This window comes from Chamaea fasciata, unplaced genomic scaffold, assembly GCF_029207755.1.
Source record: "Chamaea fasciata isolate MVZ Bird 193981 ecotype frontalis unplaced genomic scaffold, bChaFas1.0.hap1 SCAF_14, whole genome shotgun sequence".
Lineage (NCBI taxonomy): Eukaryota > Metazoa > Chordata > Aves > Passeriformes > Sylviidae > Chamaea > Chamaea fasciata.
The window spans coordinates 13,608,599-13,627,598 of NW_027094099.1; the positions used below are offsets into that span (position 1 = coordinate 13,608,599).

Sequence of the window (19,000 nt, forward strand, 5' to 3'; positions counted from 1 at the left end):
AAAAAGGATGGCAATAACTTTCACCAGCTCTCATATTTCAGCTCCCTTTTAGTTTAGAAGAAATCTGCAATGAGAACTGTGGTTCATGTCACAGAATCCCTTTGGATTCTTCTAGCCTAAGATCTAAGTGAGGTAATGAAACCTTCAACATCCAAAAAGATCTTAAGGCAATTTAAATATTCACAAGCCTCAAAGGCCTCAACTTGTGTTATGTTTGAAGAGATAAAAAAATTTCAGTTTATACCTTGTTCCTCATTTCAGAAAAAAATCAAGCTACATATTAGTTAATGATTTAGACTCTAAAATCAAAGCTAACCCAATGTGATGCTAATCCGAATCTTATCACTTGTTGAGTTACAGAAACATGCATATCTTAATCTTGTTCATCAAGGCCACTGAAGGTCTAAATTTTTGGCTCTCACAGTGAAAAATAACCAGCTCTAGATATAAAATGGCAATTAAAATATTTACTATTAAACAGTACATCATCAGTATGGTCTCAGACAGAATGCAAAAAGCTATATTGTGTCCAGATGGATCTACTGGGCACACTGGAGGAGCTGGAACTTCACCAGAACACTTCAATTGCTGGTCCAGCTGGGAATGAGTTATCTTGGTTTGGGGTGGGTTTTTTTTCAAATGTAAGATTTCAAAATAAATAAATAATTTTAGTAGAAAACATAAAATACAGAAAAAAAATTTGTTGATTCAGTTATTTCACAGTTTTTTGCTCTAGCAGATATTTTATTTTGAACTTTTCAAATGCTTTGCATCATTGAAGGGAAATTAGAAGTACAAAATGGTATCAGCTCTCCTCCCTCCTCCATGGAAACCTGTAATTTTTAAAGAGCAACATAATTGGCTATTCCTCATATTTATATTCCTTTTTCCAAAATCAGAAAGACAAGAAAATCAGCATGTTCACGAAAGAGGTTGTTATTGTCACTGCTGACAGGAGCATAAGTCACCAGCATTGTTTTTAATGCTTCACTGGGCTACTCACAGAATTGCTCCAGGTCATCTCTGTTTTTAGACTCAGGCATGGCAGTGATTGTGAGCAATGGGCACGGATTTCCTCCTAGAGTCTGGCAGAGTGTCTGCTGCCTCCAGTAAACCTTCTTAGGGTTCCTGTTTTGTTCCAAGATATCAAGATGGGACTGAAAAAGAAGCAAGGAAGCAGATTTACAAAGGAGTTCACAGTCTATAGAACCTGATTTTATTCAAGTAGCTGTGCATTATTTTTGATACTAATTTCATATATTGCTAACTTCCCAGCTCCTCTCTTCTGCCAGTTAATATCATCACCTTTTACATCCCACAAATATGCACAAGCCATTCACAATACATCCCAGTTCACTGAGGCTGCACAGAATATTTATTTTTATATCATGATCTACTTGAGGGTGTCCCTTTCTGTTGGAGAGGCGTTGGACCAGATGACCTTTAAATGTCCCTTCCAGCCCAAACTATTCTATGATATTGCCTGAACAGTTCCTAGGTGCTTTAGTTAGCATAATGAAATTTCTATGCATACATGAAATCCAAAAGAGAAGCATTTACTCTTGATATTTTAATAAGGGTTTTGTAGAAATGTGAGAAAACTCACCAATTTTGAACATTTACAGGATTGATTGCTTAGCTGTCAAGCACATGCCAGTGAAACTCAGTGACAACTCCGTATCAGAGGCAGCCAAAAAGTTTATATCGAAACAACATTTTGTACTATCAGTAGTGGGAAATTTGAGGAGTGTCTTTCCAAGAAGTTATTTAAAAAGGGAGATTTTTCTCCCCACCCCCAAAGTTTATGACAGTTTCAAACAATTCTAAAGTCCAACAGCTTCTTGAGAAATTTGAGAAAAAGAACTGGCAGCTCAGAAGAAAGACTTTTTGGAACAAATTACGATCGGCTCATTAGACACGGAGCCACTTGTCACCCACACACCAGATGAAGTGTAGTTCTCTGTTTGCATTGCAATTGGTGAGTGTGAGTAATGCCACTGCAGGGTGTTGCTGGGTGTTGTGGAACTCCAGTTCCAGCTGGTGGGAATAGGTGCAGTGAGCACACTTGTCCTGATAATAACTAAAACACATCAGTTCGCTCAGTGACCCTCAGAGGGTGATGGTTTGTCTGTGTAAGTCAGAGTTATATTTTAATCCACTTTTATGGGACACCACATTCCTATTCCTCAAACCTGGAGGCTCACCGTGTTTCAGACAGATTTCCCAGGGTTGGGAAATGGAGCCATGTAAAGACAGAACTGAAATTTACAGTCAGCTATGTTATAAAACAATTAAAATACAGCTCTATAAAGTAAATTCAATTATTGGATGCATTTAACAATCTCACGTGGATACAGAGAACTCAATATCATCGTTTACTTATGTTCTTGATACCCAGTGAAACTTAATTGGGTACAGATACCACAGAGATTTGAGCTAGATATCAAAACAATTAATACTGTGATGTAAAAAGAGATAAATTACTGTTTATAAAAGAAACTTAATTACTAATGGACAAGAAGTAATGAACTGCAGAGTGTATCCAGTTCAAATAGGATTCTGCAATATTTCCTGCAAATATGCCTATAACCATTAAATATATATGATCTTTTAAAACATTTTAAAATTACTAACTCCATATTCAAGTTTTTCTTCTTTCCCAAAGCACTATGTATTTAATTGAGCCCTTGGGTTCATAATGATTTTTAATTTATTATTGATATGTAAAACCAACACACTTCACCAGTGGACAAATGCTGTAAAATGCAATCTACTGATGCAGAAACCTGATTTAGTTTATTTACTGTGGAAATAAAAGTAAAATTGGAATGTGTGTAGTGTATCACTTGACATTTTAAATTAGCCCAAGCAAAGAAGCCGTTCAGAATTATTAGAAGTAGTGATTTTGCTTTGGCTAGAGGTGGACAGGACAATCAACCTTTTCCACCCATAACTCCCATTTGCCAAACTTTATGGTCCTTATTGTGTCTGAGTTCATTTAAACTTTTCCTGGGGCAAAATTCCCTTTAACTTCAATGAGCATTTTATTTGAAGAGACAGTGAAATATTTAAAGACCTGGTCCTGTAAGCTTAGGAATAACATCTTTTTCCTCTCTATTCTATTCATTGAGGAGCAGGTGAGATTTTCAGTGATTCCCAGAGCACACAAACTCTCCAAGTCTCTCTTGCTTTGTGCCAGCAGAAGATAGAAATCAATAACAGTGAAATAATGATGAGGCACTGCATTTGTGTGAAATGTATGGTCATGAATAAGTCCAACCAATTCTTCAGTATTGCATTTGTTTTTTACCCTTCAGACTGTAGACATTTGTGCATACAGAGCTAAAGGTCAAACCCCACCACAGGAGCATACACCCTTCCCCACAGAATTTTAGGAGTAACTGGTGAGGTGCTGATGAGAAGTGAGCTGACAGACATATTTTGGACTGAAGGCTGGACTGGCCTTCTTCCAGATACTGGAAGCAGTTTCTTTGAATGTCTATAATGGGATGCAAAACAGTTGACAAGAGGCTTTTTTGAGGTGGGAACCAACCTAAGCCTAATTCTGCTGGCATGCCGGGCAGCACAGCAAGTCCTGGGGGGGGACACTCCCCTGGAAAACACAGCCTCCAGCACCTGGTGGTGGCAAACTGATAGGATTATACAAAACAGGGTGCTCAAACTCCACCAACCCACACCAGCATGTATTGCCCAAAACAAAATGTGTTGATAATGGAAACTGAGGTGAGAAGGAAAGGAAATTGATCTGCTGGAGCAGCATGGTTTCATCTGCAGTACCATCGTTCTCATCTTCAGCATCAAAGCAAAGCTTCTCCCAGAACTATCATTTCACTTCTTTCATCCTATCTCCCCTTCAGACTCTGGTCTCCCCTACATCAATTATGGAGGAAGCACATTGGATGCATTTCCCAGAAAATTCCCTTACCACCAACCCCTTTCCACAGAAAAGGCTGCAGAAAATAAACCCGTGCCCAGCAAAATAAACCCCAATAACTAAATTTATGCTTTGGAGTTGTATTCTTTTAGTTTCTGTACTGACAGCATGGGTGGGAGTGTCACAAATTCCTACTGACACTTCAGCTGGGACCGAGGAAAGACCTGGTAAAGTATCAGAGGAGGTCCAGCAGCTTGGTAACACTGGGTGCAGTTCTGAAAGCTCGGGTGTTACCTTGTGTCAGGAGGAGGATCAGGCAAGCACAGCTGAGTTGTCACTAGGTTTAGTCCCCTGCTTCCCAGCCTGTCAGGAGGAGGATCCTACCATCCCAAGTGAGTGGAGACACCTTTGGTTTGTATTATGACTGCTCTAAGCACTAATGGTTTGTGCTCAGCTTGTCCCACAGAGAAATTTCTTTTCTTCTACAGCATTCTGGGCTTTACAGCTGGCAGGAGCTGCTGATGTAACAAGGCAATTTCACCATCACAATCACAGAATGGTTTAGTGGGAAGGCACCTTAAGGATCATCTCTTTCCAACCCCCCTACTATGGGGAGGGACACCTTTCCCTAGGCCAGGTTGCCCAAAGCCCCATCCAACCTGACCCTGAACACTCCCAGGGATGAGGAGGCGTGAAAGCAATCCTCTGTGTCATCCCAAAACCTGCACCTACCCAAGCAGCTCCAACCTCTCAGGGCCTTTATCATATCTAGGTGAACATGTCAGAATTACCATCATTGTGGAGTAGGTGTAGGGGTAGTGGTAGGCCAGGTAGCAGATATCATCTTTGTGAGGGAACTTGATGCTGAAGGTGAGGGTGTAGTAGAATCTTCCTCTCACACCTCCTCCTGCAGCTGCCCTGCAGCGGTAGTGGTTTCTGGAAGAAGAGAAAGAGGAGGAAAGCAAATGCTTTTCGCTTCTAGATGTGCATTTGAAGCAGCCAGGAGAAAAATAAGCATTCAGAGAGGCATCCACACAAGAGGACACAAAGCCCAGCAGGGAATTAGGAGGCAGAACTGCACGTGGCAGTGCAGGGCACAGCCAGTCACGTGCTGCTGAGGGATGGGAGCCCTCCCCTAGGAAAATAAGGTCCATTAATGCTTCGTTTTGTTAAGATGCAAATAAAGAAGCAGTCAGCTAATAGTAGCTCATATAGTAGAGTTCAGACAGATTTAAACTATACATTCAGCCAAAACTGCTGCATTTCTTCAGATATCCACATTATCTTGCTCACAGATGCAGTTCCTATTCACAGCCCTGAACAATACCATGAGAAAATACTGCAAAAAGCCTGAAGATTTCAAAAATACCCTACCAAACCAACTATTCAGTTTCCACCACAGGAAGAAAAGTGATATTTCAGGAATAAAAATAAATAGGACATACATAAAAATATTTCAGATAACAACAAAGGCACTTTGCTGAGTAGGAAGAAGAGGAGAGTGGGTTTGGGTAGAGACTGGGCATGAAGGAGAAGTGACGGCACACAGATTTGCCAGTTATGACCTACTCGAAAATTTCTTTGTATCCCTCCTTTTTGAAGACTTGAGTCTTTCCCTCTCAGGGAGCAGTGAGGATCAGTTGCTCCCTAAAAAACAGGGAGCTGAGCTTGGTGTGGAAGACTGAAGAGCCAGGAATACTCAAGGCAGGGTAACCTCCCACAGCACCTGATCAGGGCATGCCTGGGGACAGCAGAGGGGTCCAGATCATCAGACAAGATTGCGGTGATGAGGCAGGTCTGGGTCCAACCAGCCGGTCAGTTCATGGGTCAGGATCCAGATCAGGATGTGTAGCAAAGCAGGGACACAGCAACAGGGACACAGCAGTGACTGAGCAGAAGCCTCACTACAGCAGAGCTCTGGGTGATGCTGGTCAACACCGGCAAGGTCTAAGAGAGCACACAAATCCTTGACACTGCCTTCAGTAAAACTATAAAATCTTATAGCAAGCTCCTCAGTCTAGTGTCAGGACCTGATCTCCTGCAGGAGACTTAGTCTGATGAAGAGATGACTTCAGGCTGAGCAGGAAAGTTTTCTTTCAGCAGAGATGAAGTGGCAAATCATGCACTTTAGGGAGAAGCCTCAGAGCAAATTGCATGCATAAGTACATTTCAAACAATATTTTTCCCACATTGCACCAATTACACTGTTGCCAAACCTTCTGATTCTGAAGGACTGTGAAGTTTCTTTGACAAATGTCATCATCAATGTTGCATTAAAATGCAAAATAGAAGAGGTAACCAAAAGATGTAATTTCAGCTCCCGAATTTTACAATACTAGTTTATTTTGCTGCTGTTCATTTTTATTCAAAGGGGTGGAGAGAAAAGATAATTATTCTTGTCAAATTCTCCAAAATAGTCAGGTCTTTTTCATAAGGGAGAGACAATACAATACTGCCAGGTTTTCACTTGAATTCAATAGTTACGAACATGTGGGGTGAGTGACACCGACTGGATCAATAGATAGTGCAGGAACACTGAGTCACACTGGCAACCTGAAAAGCCTATGATTTCATTCTCAGTTGAAACCTTTACCCCAACATTTCCTTTGCAAATGAAGCACCTTAATATTGGACAAAGAGACTCAGAGAAAAAAATTCAATAAACCCACAAATATAGAAACGTACTTAGCATTTATATATGTATTTCACTAGATAGACAGTTAAAGTCTGGGACTTTTTGAAGTCAGAACAATGACATTTAATATAGTTCCTGTTAATTTTGACAATGAAGGATAATTAAGAACCATTTCCTGCATGGTGCAGAAGGAAAAATCTCATGTCACCTCCATCTATTACACTCAGTGTCACCTGGAAGGTTAGATCACTTTATTCATAAAGGGTGGTCACAAAAGCGCTGAATTCTTCCAAGTTCTCCCCTCCAAGTTCACATTTGTAGTTAGAGGTGTGGGAGGAGGCAGATCTTTGCAGGCAGATACTGCCTAAATATCTAATATAGACATTATTCCCACCTGTCCCTAACATTCCAGACTAAAGTCTTCTCCCTCTGTAGTCAGTAATTCTGCAGGCAAGTGTCCTCTCCTACCTAAAATGGCCACTTTAACCCAGGAGTTTTGCAGCAGAAGACACCTTTGACCTTGATGCTCCACTGGTAGTTCAGTGTCCTCACTGCTGCCTGCGCAGACATGATCCCAGGACAGGGAGGCACAGCTCCCACAGCACTGCTCAGCAGCACATTTCATTCTTGTTCCAAGCCTCTCTGCTGTTCCACGTAACTACCCACCCAGAAAAGACACTTCCAGATTTTTGAATCACTTCTTGACATCTGTTTCAATCTGTAACAAGCTATCTGGCAGCTACAGGAAGCTTACAGGTGGCTTTGGGAGGCTTCAATATTCTTCACTCTTGCATTAAAAAGAAAAACCCCCTGTGTGTAAGCAGTGTAAATGATCATGTACTTTTACTGTATATAATCTGGTCTTCTCACGATCCATCACACAAGCAGTAGCTCTGAATATTTTTAAAAGAAACCTAAAAAAATAACATTTTTCCTCTGTGCCTCCCTCTCCTCCTACTGCTGTCAAGCCAAAATAGCTCTATTGCTTCCTTCTTCCTCCATTACATTGATGTTTTTTAATTCCTCACTATTTTTTCATCATAACACCCTACCATATCAGCATGGAGCCTAAAGTAACAAGAGAGGGAAAGGAAAGGAATAAAAGACTGTGGCAACATCTGGTCCCCACTACCTTATTTGTCTTCTCTTTCAAAAACATGTTGAAAGTCTCTCATGCTTTCTAGAAGCCAACACACTGGTTATTGGAAGGAAAAAAAAAGAGACCAAAGTGTAGTTTTCTCAATGACCATGCCAACTGTATCTACTGTGCCTTTCAGTCACTCCGTAGTTGTGAAATCACTTTGCTTGCTGCCCTCCTTCAGAAAAAAAAAATGCACAAGTATTATATTTCCAGCACAGCAGTGACAAAGAGTTAATTAATAATAATTATAATACTACTATTCTTTTACTCTGCAAGATAATTTTTGAGCTTAAAAACATCTTTGCAGACACTATCTGATTAAAATATGCTTCCCCATTTATCTGTGCCATTCTTTGGGTGGCAGATAAGTGACACTAATTTTCCACCCTTTGTAGGTGGAGAAACAGACATAGACAGGTGAAGTAGCTTGGACAAAGATGCAGGCAGGAAAGGAGATGGGTTGTAACTGAGGAATCCAAAAACACCAAGTGATTCAGGAACAATGTATCTCTTTGCCATCTGATCTTTAGACTTCCTATCTGCAGCATTTAGTGTTGTAAAAAGCACTGTTCGATGACGGAATATGGCATTTTCAGCTTAGACTAAAATGGCCAAAGAAAGTACCAATACCCCAGACTTCTGGGCCACTTCAAAACCAGTTCAAATGGAAAGTAAAATGTTTCTCCCTTCCGATCTGTTGATGTATTCCCTTGGTCCAAAATACTTCCCACCTGGAGTTTGGTGTCCTCATTTTCCGTATCTGGACTTCCTTATATCTCTAAGTGTGGTTATTAAGTGCAAGATACTTTAGTAACACCTTCATATAATAAAAAAGCAGTATTTCACAATTTACTGGGCATGGCTGTTATTTTGGGGGTCTGCCACATTGGAAAGCAGAAAATGCACAACACACCTTCCTTTACAAAGGGCAAATCCGTGATTAGGTATTTTTGTTGTCAATATTTCAGGCAGAACACCAGCTGAAGTAGAATATTCCCCCAGTCATTGTGCCATTAAGGTTTTCAGTCATACTGCAAAGGCCAGGTGCTCTCAGAGTGAGACTGATGTCTCACCCTCTCACAGACATCATTAGAGCTGAGAAGTGACCTGCTAATGTTATGATGTTTATTTCATCTAATGTGATTATAAAAATGCTGAAAAGAGAAGGCCTAGTTCTGACATTGTTATGATCACTAAACAGCCAAGTTTTTAGTGCTGATGTGAGAACAAAACACTCCATGTACCTCATTACTATCTGACCTGACTGCTGTCTGAAAATGCTGGAGGTTAGATAATGTGCTTAGAATGAGCCATGAAACCAAAGGCACAAGCACATTGTCACCAATTCAACACTCAGCTGCCATTGTTCCTTAAATAATTTGCCAGAAAGGAATATTATTCAGTGCATAAAAGCTGCCAAGACAGCAAGAGAATTAGATGATCTTATTGTAACTGCAACTGTTTATCATGGGTGTATCCTGTCACTTCACAGAGAGGCAATAAAATAGAGCTGAAGTGTCACTCAGCTACTTTTTGACAAGAGCTCTGCTAGTATTCTCCACAACATAAAAACTCTTGTGAGACGTATGAGGAAGGTACACAGTGACACAGCTGTGCCACAACATTCGTCTTTATGAGTGAACTACCCCATCCTCAGGGAAGATGAATGCCAAAGATCAGCCAGCCTGCTCTACACAAACATCTCACCAATGAGCTTTTCTTTCCCCTGCCCTTCAGCTCAGGGGTGTCTCTCAGTAAAGGTCCTGCTGCAAAAGCAATTAAAGGCATCCCTGGGTTCCTCTGTAATTTTGAAAGTGTATCACTCTTTTCCCATATTTATTAATAACTCCTGGTAAAAATAATCGGATTAAGTTCCCTTCAAAATATGCAGCCCCACCTTAGGATCCCTGTGACCAGGGTGAATGGAACTGAAATGAGCTCTTTCCATAAAATACTGGCAGTGTGATATCACTGCTGCAATCCCATCGCCTTCTCTTCTGAGACAAAGTCCCATCCCCACAAGTTTCACATTCCTCCCCCCTACAACTTCTAATGACTGAGAAGCTCTTTTATAAGCCCTGAAATAAAAACATTAAAGTTTCGGTAGAGGTGAAAATGTATTTATGTGTGTGCATGCACATTCTTGTGTATACAAAAATATGTGAGAACCAGGAACACACAATAAATGAGAGACAACAAGTACTTATCCTAGATGATTATGTTGACATATAATTCAATGTACAGCTAGAAAACACAGAATACTCCAAATCAATAAAACAATTCTCTCATATATTCTGAAGAAGAATCTGATTACAGGCTTAATTGCACAATCATGGCTTAATCTTGGAAGTCAGCTGTTGTTTAATCACTGCACAATAGCTGCCTTGTTAATGATATGGAAAGCCTCTGCAATGGTATCCAGCATAAAAAGTCTGCCCATACTCAGAGAAGTCAGATATTACAGGTAAAGGGAAGCCACTGCACCACACATGTGAGCTCTTGAGGTAGAAAAGGTTAAGGTCAGGTGCATGAAGGTCAGCAAAGAGTACTTGAAAAAAAATAAAATAGCTACTCAAATTGCTGTAGACAAATGCCAGGCTGAGAGAAGATAATCTGTGCTTTCAACCCCTTCCCACCCTGGAAAAAAAAATACAACAGAAATTGTAACAACTTGGAATTTTCTTCTGAGGCTCTGGCACACTGCAAAAGGAGCCTGAAACAGGGAACTTGCAAAGATAGTCAGCACTGAGCTTGTCAGGATTCCTTTCCACCACTGTTGTATATCCAACCCATTCTTTGGCTTCTCGGCTCCTCTCTTTCTTATAAAGTCAGAGTATGCAACAGAAAAACAATTACACAGAATTACACAGAATCACCAGGTTGGAAGATACCACCAAGATTGAGTCCAACTCAACCTTAACCTCAACTAAACCACGGCACCAAGTGCCACATCCAGACATTTTTTAAACACATGGTGACTCCACCACCTCCCTGGGCAGACCATTCCAATACTTTATCACTCTTTCTGTAGAAAACAATGATCCCATCCAGCTCTTTTCTTCCCAGACGGGAAGAAACCACTACACTACTTCTCTTTTCCTTCTCCTTCCTCCCGGGCAAAGGAATCCTGCATATTCCCTGGCATCTAATAGTGAGATCTCACTTGTGGCTGTTTTCTGAGGGTGGAAGCACGTAACACATTGAGCCAGCACCAATTTAGAGACATTTGAAATAGGAGGCACTGGTGGCAAGAGGCTCGTGGCATCAGTGCAGTTAACAGGAGCGAAAGAGTGGAGAAAGGAAGGCAGAAGTTATTCACCAGAAGTGCACTTACTTGTAGTAGCAGATCTCCTGACCTGCCCTAATCCAGCGAGGCCTGCCCTGGACAGCTTCCCTCACTGAGTACATGACCAGCTGCATGCCTACAGAAAACAAGACAATTTCAGGTGATGTGACTTCTCTGGCTGGAAAAGACAGGAGTGGGAAGAAAAAGGCTAAAGAAGTATCGTCGTTATTTTGTCAGCGCTCTCTCTGCTGATAGTTTATGCAGAGAAAATACATTCCCAAAGCCCCCAAAGTGTTTTATTCTGAGACAGTCATGTCTGTACAAAAAGCCCCTCCAGAAGAAATAAGTTGAATGGAGTTTATTAAAAAATAAAATATTCTCCTGGCCTTTGCAAACTATTTTGTTTACAAACAGAGGAAAGGAAAGAAGATAATATGAATCAAGGCATCAACAAGATGAGGAATTGGGTTAGTCCAGTAATTAATGCTTGGGTGCACTAATATCAAACTCTTAATCCTACCATAGCATCAGAGATCTGTGGTGCATCCAGTACCCTGCTTTCCAAAATCAGCAAGCAAAACTAGAACGTTTTAAACTTACTATTAGACCTAAATAACACCTAAGTGTCATAAATGTTGATAACAATAGCATCCATCTTTTCACTGCATCACCCCAGAGCATGACTTCTTCCTGACCTCCAAAATATTACCATTTCATGCCCTGAAGGGCTTTCTCTGATCATCTGCAGGGAGTTTTTGTATCAATTTCCTTTGCTGTACAAACCTGCCTGTTCTTTATGGCAGGGTGAGGATGCTGCCCTCCCCAGCAGCGCTCTGCACGGGGTGTTTCTGGTGAGGGGCTGCAGGGGAGGCTCCTGCCAGCAGCTCCAGTGGACCCAGCACAGCCACAGCCAAGCTCAGCCATGGCGCTGGCACCACTTCTGTGACAGCACATTTAAGAAAGAGAAAAATGCCCTCCCAAGTATTTTTCCATGTTGATAAGTTGCCCCCCAAGCCTCCTCTTGGCTGTTCTTGTGCTGGGAAGAGGTGATGCTTGAAAATCATTAATACTGATGGCATATTTGCATTAGCAGCTATTCAGTTCCCTTCTTCCTTTGGGTTTCCCTGTTGGATTCTTCAGCTCTGTTGGAGCCAGGGAGTTTCAGCAGCAATGCCTTTCCTTTTCCTTGGCCTTTGGCTGTGCTGTGGGGCAGCACTAACTCACCACAGCCAGGACTAGCCTCTATAATGCTGTTTTCTGAACCAGTGCTGTGAGATATGGACAAGAGCCAGTTCTGTGTTTGGTACCAGGATGTGGCCACCATGAATTTTGAGAGACACAGGCCTGTCCAGATGCCCAGATGATCAGAGAAGGGATGTGGGGCTCAATGTCAGCAAGGGTCTTGATATCCTGAATGCTCCTGCCCTTCTCTCTGAGTCCAAAGGACCTACACATAAAACTGTCTTAGAGCAATGGTTGCTACTACTCTGCCATCTCCTTTTAATTAAAAAAGAAAAAAATCATTTTCTTCTTTTTACTTCCCCTGTGGAAATGTTCAGTTTTAGAAAACAAACTGAAATCAGGGTTCTGATGAAATCCCATTATTTCCCTTGGTAGAGTAAGTTAGTGAAAGAGGGGGAAGGAGAGAAGTGGAGGCTGCACCTCCTCTCTTCCTCTGCTCCTGGCCACAACTAACTCATTAAATATCCTTTCTGCTGATTTGAAAGTCACACAGTGCAATCTAACCAAGAGCAAACGGGAAAAATTAAACCAGACAAGTAACCAGGAGCTGTAAAAAATTGCCTCCCAGGGCACTTTGGCACTACATCACAACCAGAGGCTTTTTGTCTTAGAGTGTGGGCATTAGCCCAGGAAAGCGCAGAAGGAATGTGACAAATAAACAGCATCTCTTACCACTGCTCTGTGTAAATGCTTTGCCTGTGCTGGAAGGGGTAGTGAGCCTTGCTCAGCCAAGCCAGAAAAGCTGGAGCTTCACTGCCCGGTTGGAGCAGCAGAAGGAACCCACAGAGGAATTGTTTAATAGCCAACCCCATGAACAAGCCAGCCATGGCTTAGCCTCCCTCCTTAGTCCAGATGGTATTTTCACATTTCTCTTCCAAATATATTTTTCATCGCATGCTTGAACATGTGAGTCATGTACAGTTTCAGGTAGACAAAATGAGATTATAAATGCTGACAATAGTCAAACTAGCAGACAACAACCTTCCACCAATAATAGCCTGAATCTCTGACTACAAGAGTAAAGGCACTAGGGGCTACATCAGCGATTGCATTGCGCTTTAAAATAGGACATCAACATCTTTCATTTTCAGGGTCCTACCACACACACACACATTGAATTGTTTGGTAATTCAGGTAAGCAGTATAAGATGACCCAAAAAATTAATTTGGGGTCTGGATGAATACTTGAACTTCAGCCCTTTGGGTTAAAGAGCAAGTGCCTTTTAATTCATTCTGTCACTCATCCAGCCAGTTTCACACATACAAGTGATTCCAGCTCCTAATGCTGTTTGTTACAGGTACATTGATCCTCAGAGGGTTGTCCTGGTGATGCTAGAGGCTGTAGCCACAGGGCTTCAGAGGAATGTGAAGTCTAATATTACGGACTTATTAAACATTCTGAGTCAGGTCTTGAGCTGGTGTAAATTAACAGAGCTCCATGGAAACAAACCAAAAAAAAACCCCGCCAATGCCAGCTAAGAATTCAATCCACAGACTCCTTGCAGAAGAAATAATTTCTCTTCTAAAATGGGTATTGAGAGATGAGATTTGCCCTGCCTTTTTCTGAACAATTCTGCCTTCCTCCTGAACCATAACAGGAGCTCAAAGACCGCAAGGAACAGAATTTTTATCATCATAATTATCAACAGAAATTTCAGTAGGTCTGAAGATGTCTTACTAGATAAAGCCAAAGAATCATGAATATTTGTTTGAGGATTATCACATTTATTTAAATCTTAGAAGTACTTTCCAATCCTATGCTGTTCATTCAGTTCCAACAGATTGCCTTTCCCCCCCAGCTCTCCTATTCCTAGTGCCATTCTTCTTCTGTTCTGGTCTATAAACTCAACAGTGACATTTATTTCCCCCTACAAATCCTCTCCCAGGTCTCAGTATTCAGTTTCCTCCTCAGTCCTCCGGAGGACAGACAAAGGTTCCTTGACAAATCTAAAGTGACTTTTTCAGTGGACTTCAGGGCAGATAAGATTGAATTTACAGTCTCCCTCATACTTATAGACACGGAGAGTTTGAAACTTTTATGGCATTAAAAAGATATTCTTGTGAAGAGAAGGTTACCCCAATTCCCCAAAGGCTCCTACCATAATTAAACTGGCTGTTGAACTTCTCACAGTTGATGATGTTGAAGCGATAGGGAACCGCCGACTTCATGTCTCGGACCTCGAAATAGAACCACTGGTGGTGCTGGTTGCTGTTCACATCTGCATTCAACATTAGGTCATACTCAAACCTGTAAAGGGAAATAATAAAAGCAGCGGCCATGAACACCTCCTGTCTGCCACTGAACATGCTGACAGCAGGCTATGCAGTCAAATTGATTGATGTTTTGTGAGCATCACCATCAAGCACCATTAAATACTCACACTATAATAGTCAAAACATTTTGAGCTCTGTTTTCTTAATCATGTTTCTTCCATGACATCCAGGTGTTAGAAGGCATATTAAACCTCAGATCATCTAACCTGCTTCCCTGGCTGACCTTTCCCAAACCCAGGAGAAGGCCACCATCCCAGGCTGTGGTCACAGCAGCAGGCAGGCTGGGACACCTCTGTGCAGGGGTACTTACTCACGCACTTGGATCACTTTCCGAAGGTTTCCCGACTCAAACTGGGAGAAAAATGTCAGACAGCCTGGAGCAGCTTGGCTTGAGAGACTGCTGTAAAGCAAAGCAAGGACACCTCGCAGATTGCTTCAAAGACAAGCCTTCCCCACACTTTTTATATGCTAAAATTTGCTTTAATAATTTTTTTAATAAGCAGGACCCTGGGAAGGAGGAGAAGGAGAACAAATCCATAATCTTCCTATCCAATGCAGCTTTATTCTCTACTCTTGCTTAGTAATTCTAAATCACATCTTTCTTTTTCCCAATAATCTCTTTTGTCACTGTCCATGTTTGCTTTCTTTATTCCAGTTACTTTCCCACTGGACTATTCCTATTATTTCATTAATTGCAGAAGACAGCTTTATACAATTACTCTGTATTTTCTCTTCCTTCATCTATAGATTTTCTTCCTCCAACTGCTTAGAAACCCTTAAATTAATCCTAACCAACTTTATAGCTCTCTCCTACCTCAAACTATTACCTCTTTTTTACTCCAAAGAATGTTCTCCAAGTCACCTATCCTTCCTCTGAAAGCAATTTCTTTAAGATTGGGATCCTCTCAGCAGCCTGGTTCTACATCTTCCCACAGACCATAGCTGAGTGCTTAAAGCTTTCACAAGGCCAGATGTTTGAGAGGTTTTTTTGGAAGTGCTGTGTGAGTGTCACACATATGAAATAGGGTACATCTACAGCCTGTGACACTGGCTGTGCAGACACTCAATGGAAAATGCTCCCTCAGGCGGTGGAAAAGATGGATTTGTAGGTACAGTTCCCAGCACCAGCCAAATCACTGCATGCGATGCAGACAGATCCAGGAACAACCTACAGTCCCTTTGGTGTATTTTCTTGGTCTATCCAAAAGTTTTGATGCTCTCCTGCTCCAGTGACTTCCACAACAAATCCTTTCCCTGGAGTCATCTACAAGGAATCTGCTCCTCCTGGGTATTTTCTCTGTTAGGCCTTTACCTCCTGTGTTACTTCTTTTCCTGTATCCGAGCTGATCAAGTAAACTCAGCTCAATGACGGCACTGATTTTGCCCCTGGCTGCAGCACTCAAATTAAGTGACCCACCTGGGATCATCTAAATCAAACACAGTTCTTCCTATCACATCCCCTGGCTGGATTAGGCGGCGAACATCATCAAGGACTTTATCCCTGGGAAAAAGAAAGCAGCAAATTGTAGTGACAGTGTGAGAAATATTGATATAGAGTATTCTTCTAGAAAAAGTCTTAGGAAATTCTTTTTAAGGACTGAAAAGGACCTCCCCGTGCTAAATCCAGGTGAACTTTTTTTCCCATCGTGAGAATGTTTCTGCTTCGTGCCCATTACAACAAGTTGCCTTTTGGGTAAAATGACTGATTCTGGAAGATTATTTATTCACTACTGGATTGTGTCAAGTTTGATTTATCCCCTTTTCTCCCCAGCCAATGCCAGCCCCCAAGTGGCCAGTTTTACCCTGCGAGGAAATCTGCCGCAACTTACAAACCTACTAGTCTGACTCATAGTGAATATTGACTCTAAGTCAAGCTGATTTCTACTCATTATTAAACAGAGCTTCTCTGATCCCTGAAGATGATCAAATGTGGAATACCAGATTTTCTTCCTGACCTTTGAAGCAATCATGTTATGCCTTGAAGCATGATATGATTAGCCCCATTTTAGCTGTACAGTTACACATGTTGTTGTAGCCATAAAAGCAGAGCTTTTAGAGCAACAGTGCAAGAAGATGGTAGAGTGATTTTTACTCTAAATAAGATTTCTACCTTATATATTTACTGCAGAAAGAATCATTCTCCCTGGCAGTCAGAAATCAGTGGTCTTAATAAATGCCATTTGTTGATCAACTCTGAAGTTTAGCATAGAATCCACCATCTTTGCTGTTTGCCAATAATCCCCTATAGCACTAAAAAACAATGTAAAGTCATTGCATACAGCCCTACTTGGAACAAAAAAACCTGTGGTTATGAGGGCATTCTCTCCCAGCAGAACTTCAAAACACAACTTCCCACTTATCTGAGCACCTAAATAATAAGAGATCCTTCCTGAGAGGACAAATAGGATTTTCCCTGAAAGAACCAGACAGGATGCTGCAAGCACTAAAGGTTTAGTATAGACTGAATAAAGAGTAAGATTGAAGGTAAAAACATATCCCACAAGGACACAGAGGCTTCTCCATCTCTAAAATGGACTTGTTCTCATTTGTGTTCTAACAAGGTCACAGATTCACAGCCTAGCTTCGATTACCATCACAAATATAGGTATATTCACAAATTTATCAATTGAGGCAAATCACTGGGTAGCAAAAACTTTTTTCAATAACTTTCCTTATTCCTTATTCTATATAACATTCAGAGCTGTTAGAGTCAGAACCTAGATAAGCCAGTTTTGAGCCCAAGAGCTCTCCAGGTGGTCACCACATCAAAGCACAATCACCTTTGGACCCCGTGCTTGCGCTCCAGCACGGGCTTGCTGTAAGGAGGTGGCTGGTGGCCCCAGAAATCCGGGAATGCCAGCTCTCTGTAGCCTGGGATGGACTTCACACATCTGGCCCTGGCTGCATAGAAATGAGGGCTGTGGAACTGGATTTCCCCTTGATGTTTCTCCAGAAGGTTTCTAACTATATCTGAGCTCTCCAGCCTCCCTTCAGGACTAGGATTACCCTCACGGTGAGGGTAAAACAGTTTTTTGTACCAAGCAGCATCTTTTAGGAGAGGGCACAAAGCAAACAAATGACTCCTGGCTGGATCTTCCTCTTCAAAGAAGTCTTTATCCTGGGCTTCTTCAGCAATGTCTCTCTTTTCATCATTCTTATCCCATATGCATTCCTCCTTTCTCCAGCTCTTCAATTGGGCTTTGAAATCCTGTTCCCCTGGATCTGGTCCCATCTGTGTGACACTTTGGTTTCTCCATCTGCAGTTTAGATGTTTCACAGAAGTAGCACTTGGAATGAAATGAGAGGGAGCAGAGGGAAGATTCTCAGTCCTGTCCTCCAAGCTCTTCTTTTCCTCAGACTCAAATTCAAGATCCTTTAAATTTAAAAAGCAGAAGAAATTAAGAGAAACTACAGGCAGATTGTGCCTCCTTCCAGAGGAAACCTTTCAAGGAGGAAAAGAGGAAATATTTACATGTCTCCCAAAACTGTACTCAACCAATAAAACAGCCACAGCAAAATCAGTGCATGGACCACCTGCCAGCATCTCTCTATCCACAAAGCTGTTTCAACAGAAATCCTCAGAAACCAAAAGGATCTGATTGGAGATGACTCGCCCAGATGACTCAACCAAAACAAATCGTTCAAACAAAGAAGAGAAGATATTTTGCAAGGTGTTGTGGTTTTTTTCTTTTTTTTTTTTTGGGGGGGGGGGGGTTTTAGTGTTTTTTTTAATATAAATGTTACAGGTGGGTAAAGTGGCCAATCTGTCATGCAAAACTCCACCCCACCTTCATGCAGGAGTATGATTTAATCCCATTTGGCTACTTATGGTCACAATCAATACCACAATATTGTGTGTACAAGAGATACATTAACCCAGTGATCTTCTTCAGATTCATATTGAAAACAGGGTTTTCAGCTCTCCTAAATTCCAAAACTTGAAATGAGTGCAATACTCCTTATTTTTTGTCCCAAGCATCACTAGAAAAAATTATTTGAACTGTTCATTCCACTCAGTGCCATGCAATCTCCTTTTTCTTCAAACCACTACTTGACAGTATTTACTTTCCACATCTCATTCTGATTTTGATATTGCTGTTGAGATTGCCAGCAAGGACATATATTATCTGACAGATTTCTCATGTGGCAATTGATTCAATAGTGCTTACTTAATCTACACCCAGACAAATGTGCATCAAACATCATTCCTTTTATCACTCATGATTCACACCAAAAAACTACAGCAAAAAGTCATAATCTTTGGCTTTCCAGTCCTGTAAGACTTATAGATTCACTTTTGACATAACCTTGTCTAGCTATTACTTGTCAATACTCCCTTACAAGTATTTCTTAAATTCTGGAATATTCACTAATAAAGGAAACTGCAGTACAATCATACCTGAAAATTCTGGGAAAGTTCTGCACACAGAGCTGCATATTTTTCAAGATCTTGTTCTGGTCGGTCAAGAACTGGCCTTGACCTCAATTTATTCACATCTGTCTCCAAGTCACAATCCTACAAAAGCA

The 19,000-nt window shown here is 41.3% G+C and overlaps 1 protein-coding gene across 2 annotated transcripts in view; it reads right to left on the reverse strand.

The window, feature by feature from the left end:
- Nucleotides 1–19,000, reverse strand: part of AGBL1 (AGBL carboxypeptidase 1) — a 265,166-nt gene that overhangs the window by 184,240 nt on the left and 61,926 nt on the right. The window contains exons 10-17 of one of the 2 annotated variants that reach the window (XM_066196254.1): nucleotides 18,873–18,989; nucleotides 17,254–17,846; nucleotides 15,891–15,974; nucleotides 14,784–14,870; nucleotides 14,299–14,447; nucleotides 11,006–11,093; nucleotides 4,687–4,831; nucleotides 1,004–1,157 (exon numbers count right to left, since the gene is read on the reverse strand). In XM_066196254.1, the coding sequence (XP_066052351.1) occupies nucleotides 1,004–1,157; nucleotides 4,687–4,831; nucleotides 11,006–11,093; nucleotides 14,299–14,447; nucleotides 14,784–14,870; nucleotides 15,891–15,974; nucleotides 17,254–17,846; nucleotides 18,873–18,989 (1,417 nt within the window). Of the gene's footprint in view, nucleotides 1–1,003; nucleotides 1,158–4,686; nucleotides 4,832–11,005; nucleotides 11,094–14,298; nucleotides 14,448–14,783; nucleotides 14,874–15,890; nucleotides 15,975–17,253; nucleotides 17,847–18,872; nucleotides 18,990–19,000 lie in introns of both variants that reach the window. The other variant, XM_066196253.1, reaches the window with a different exon arrangement.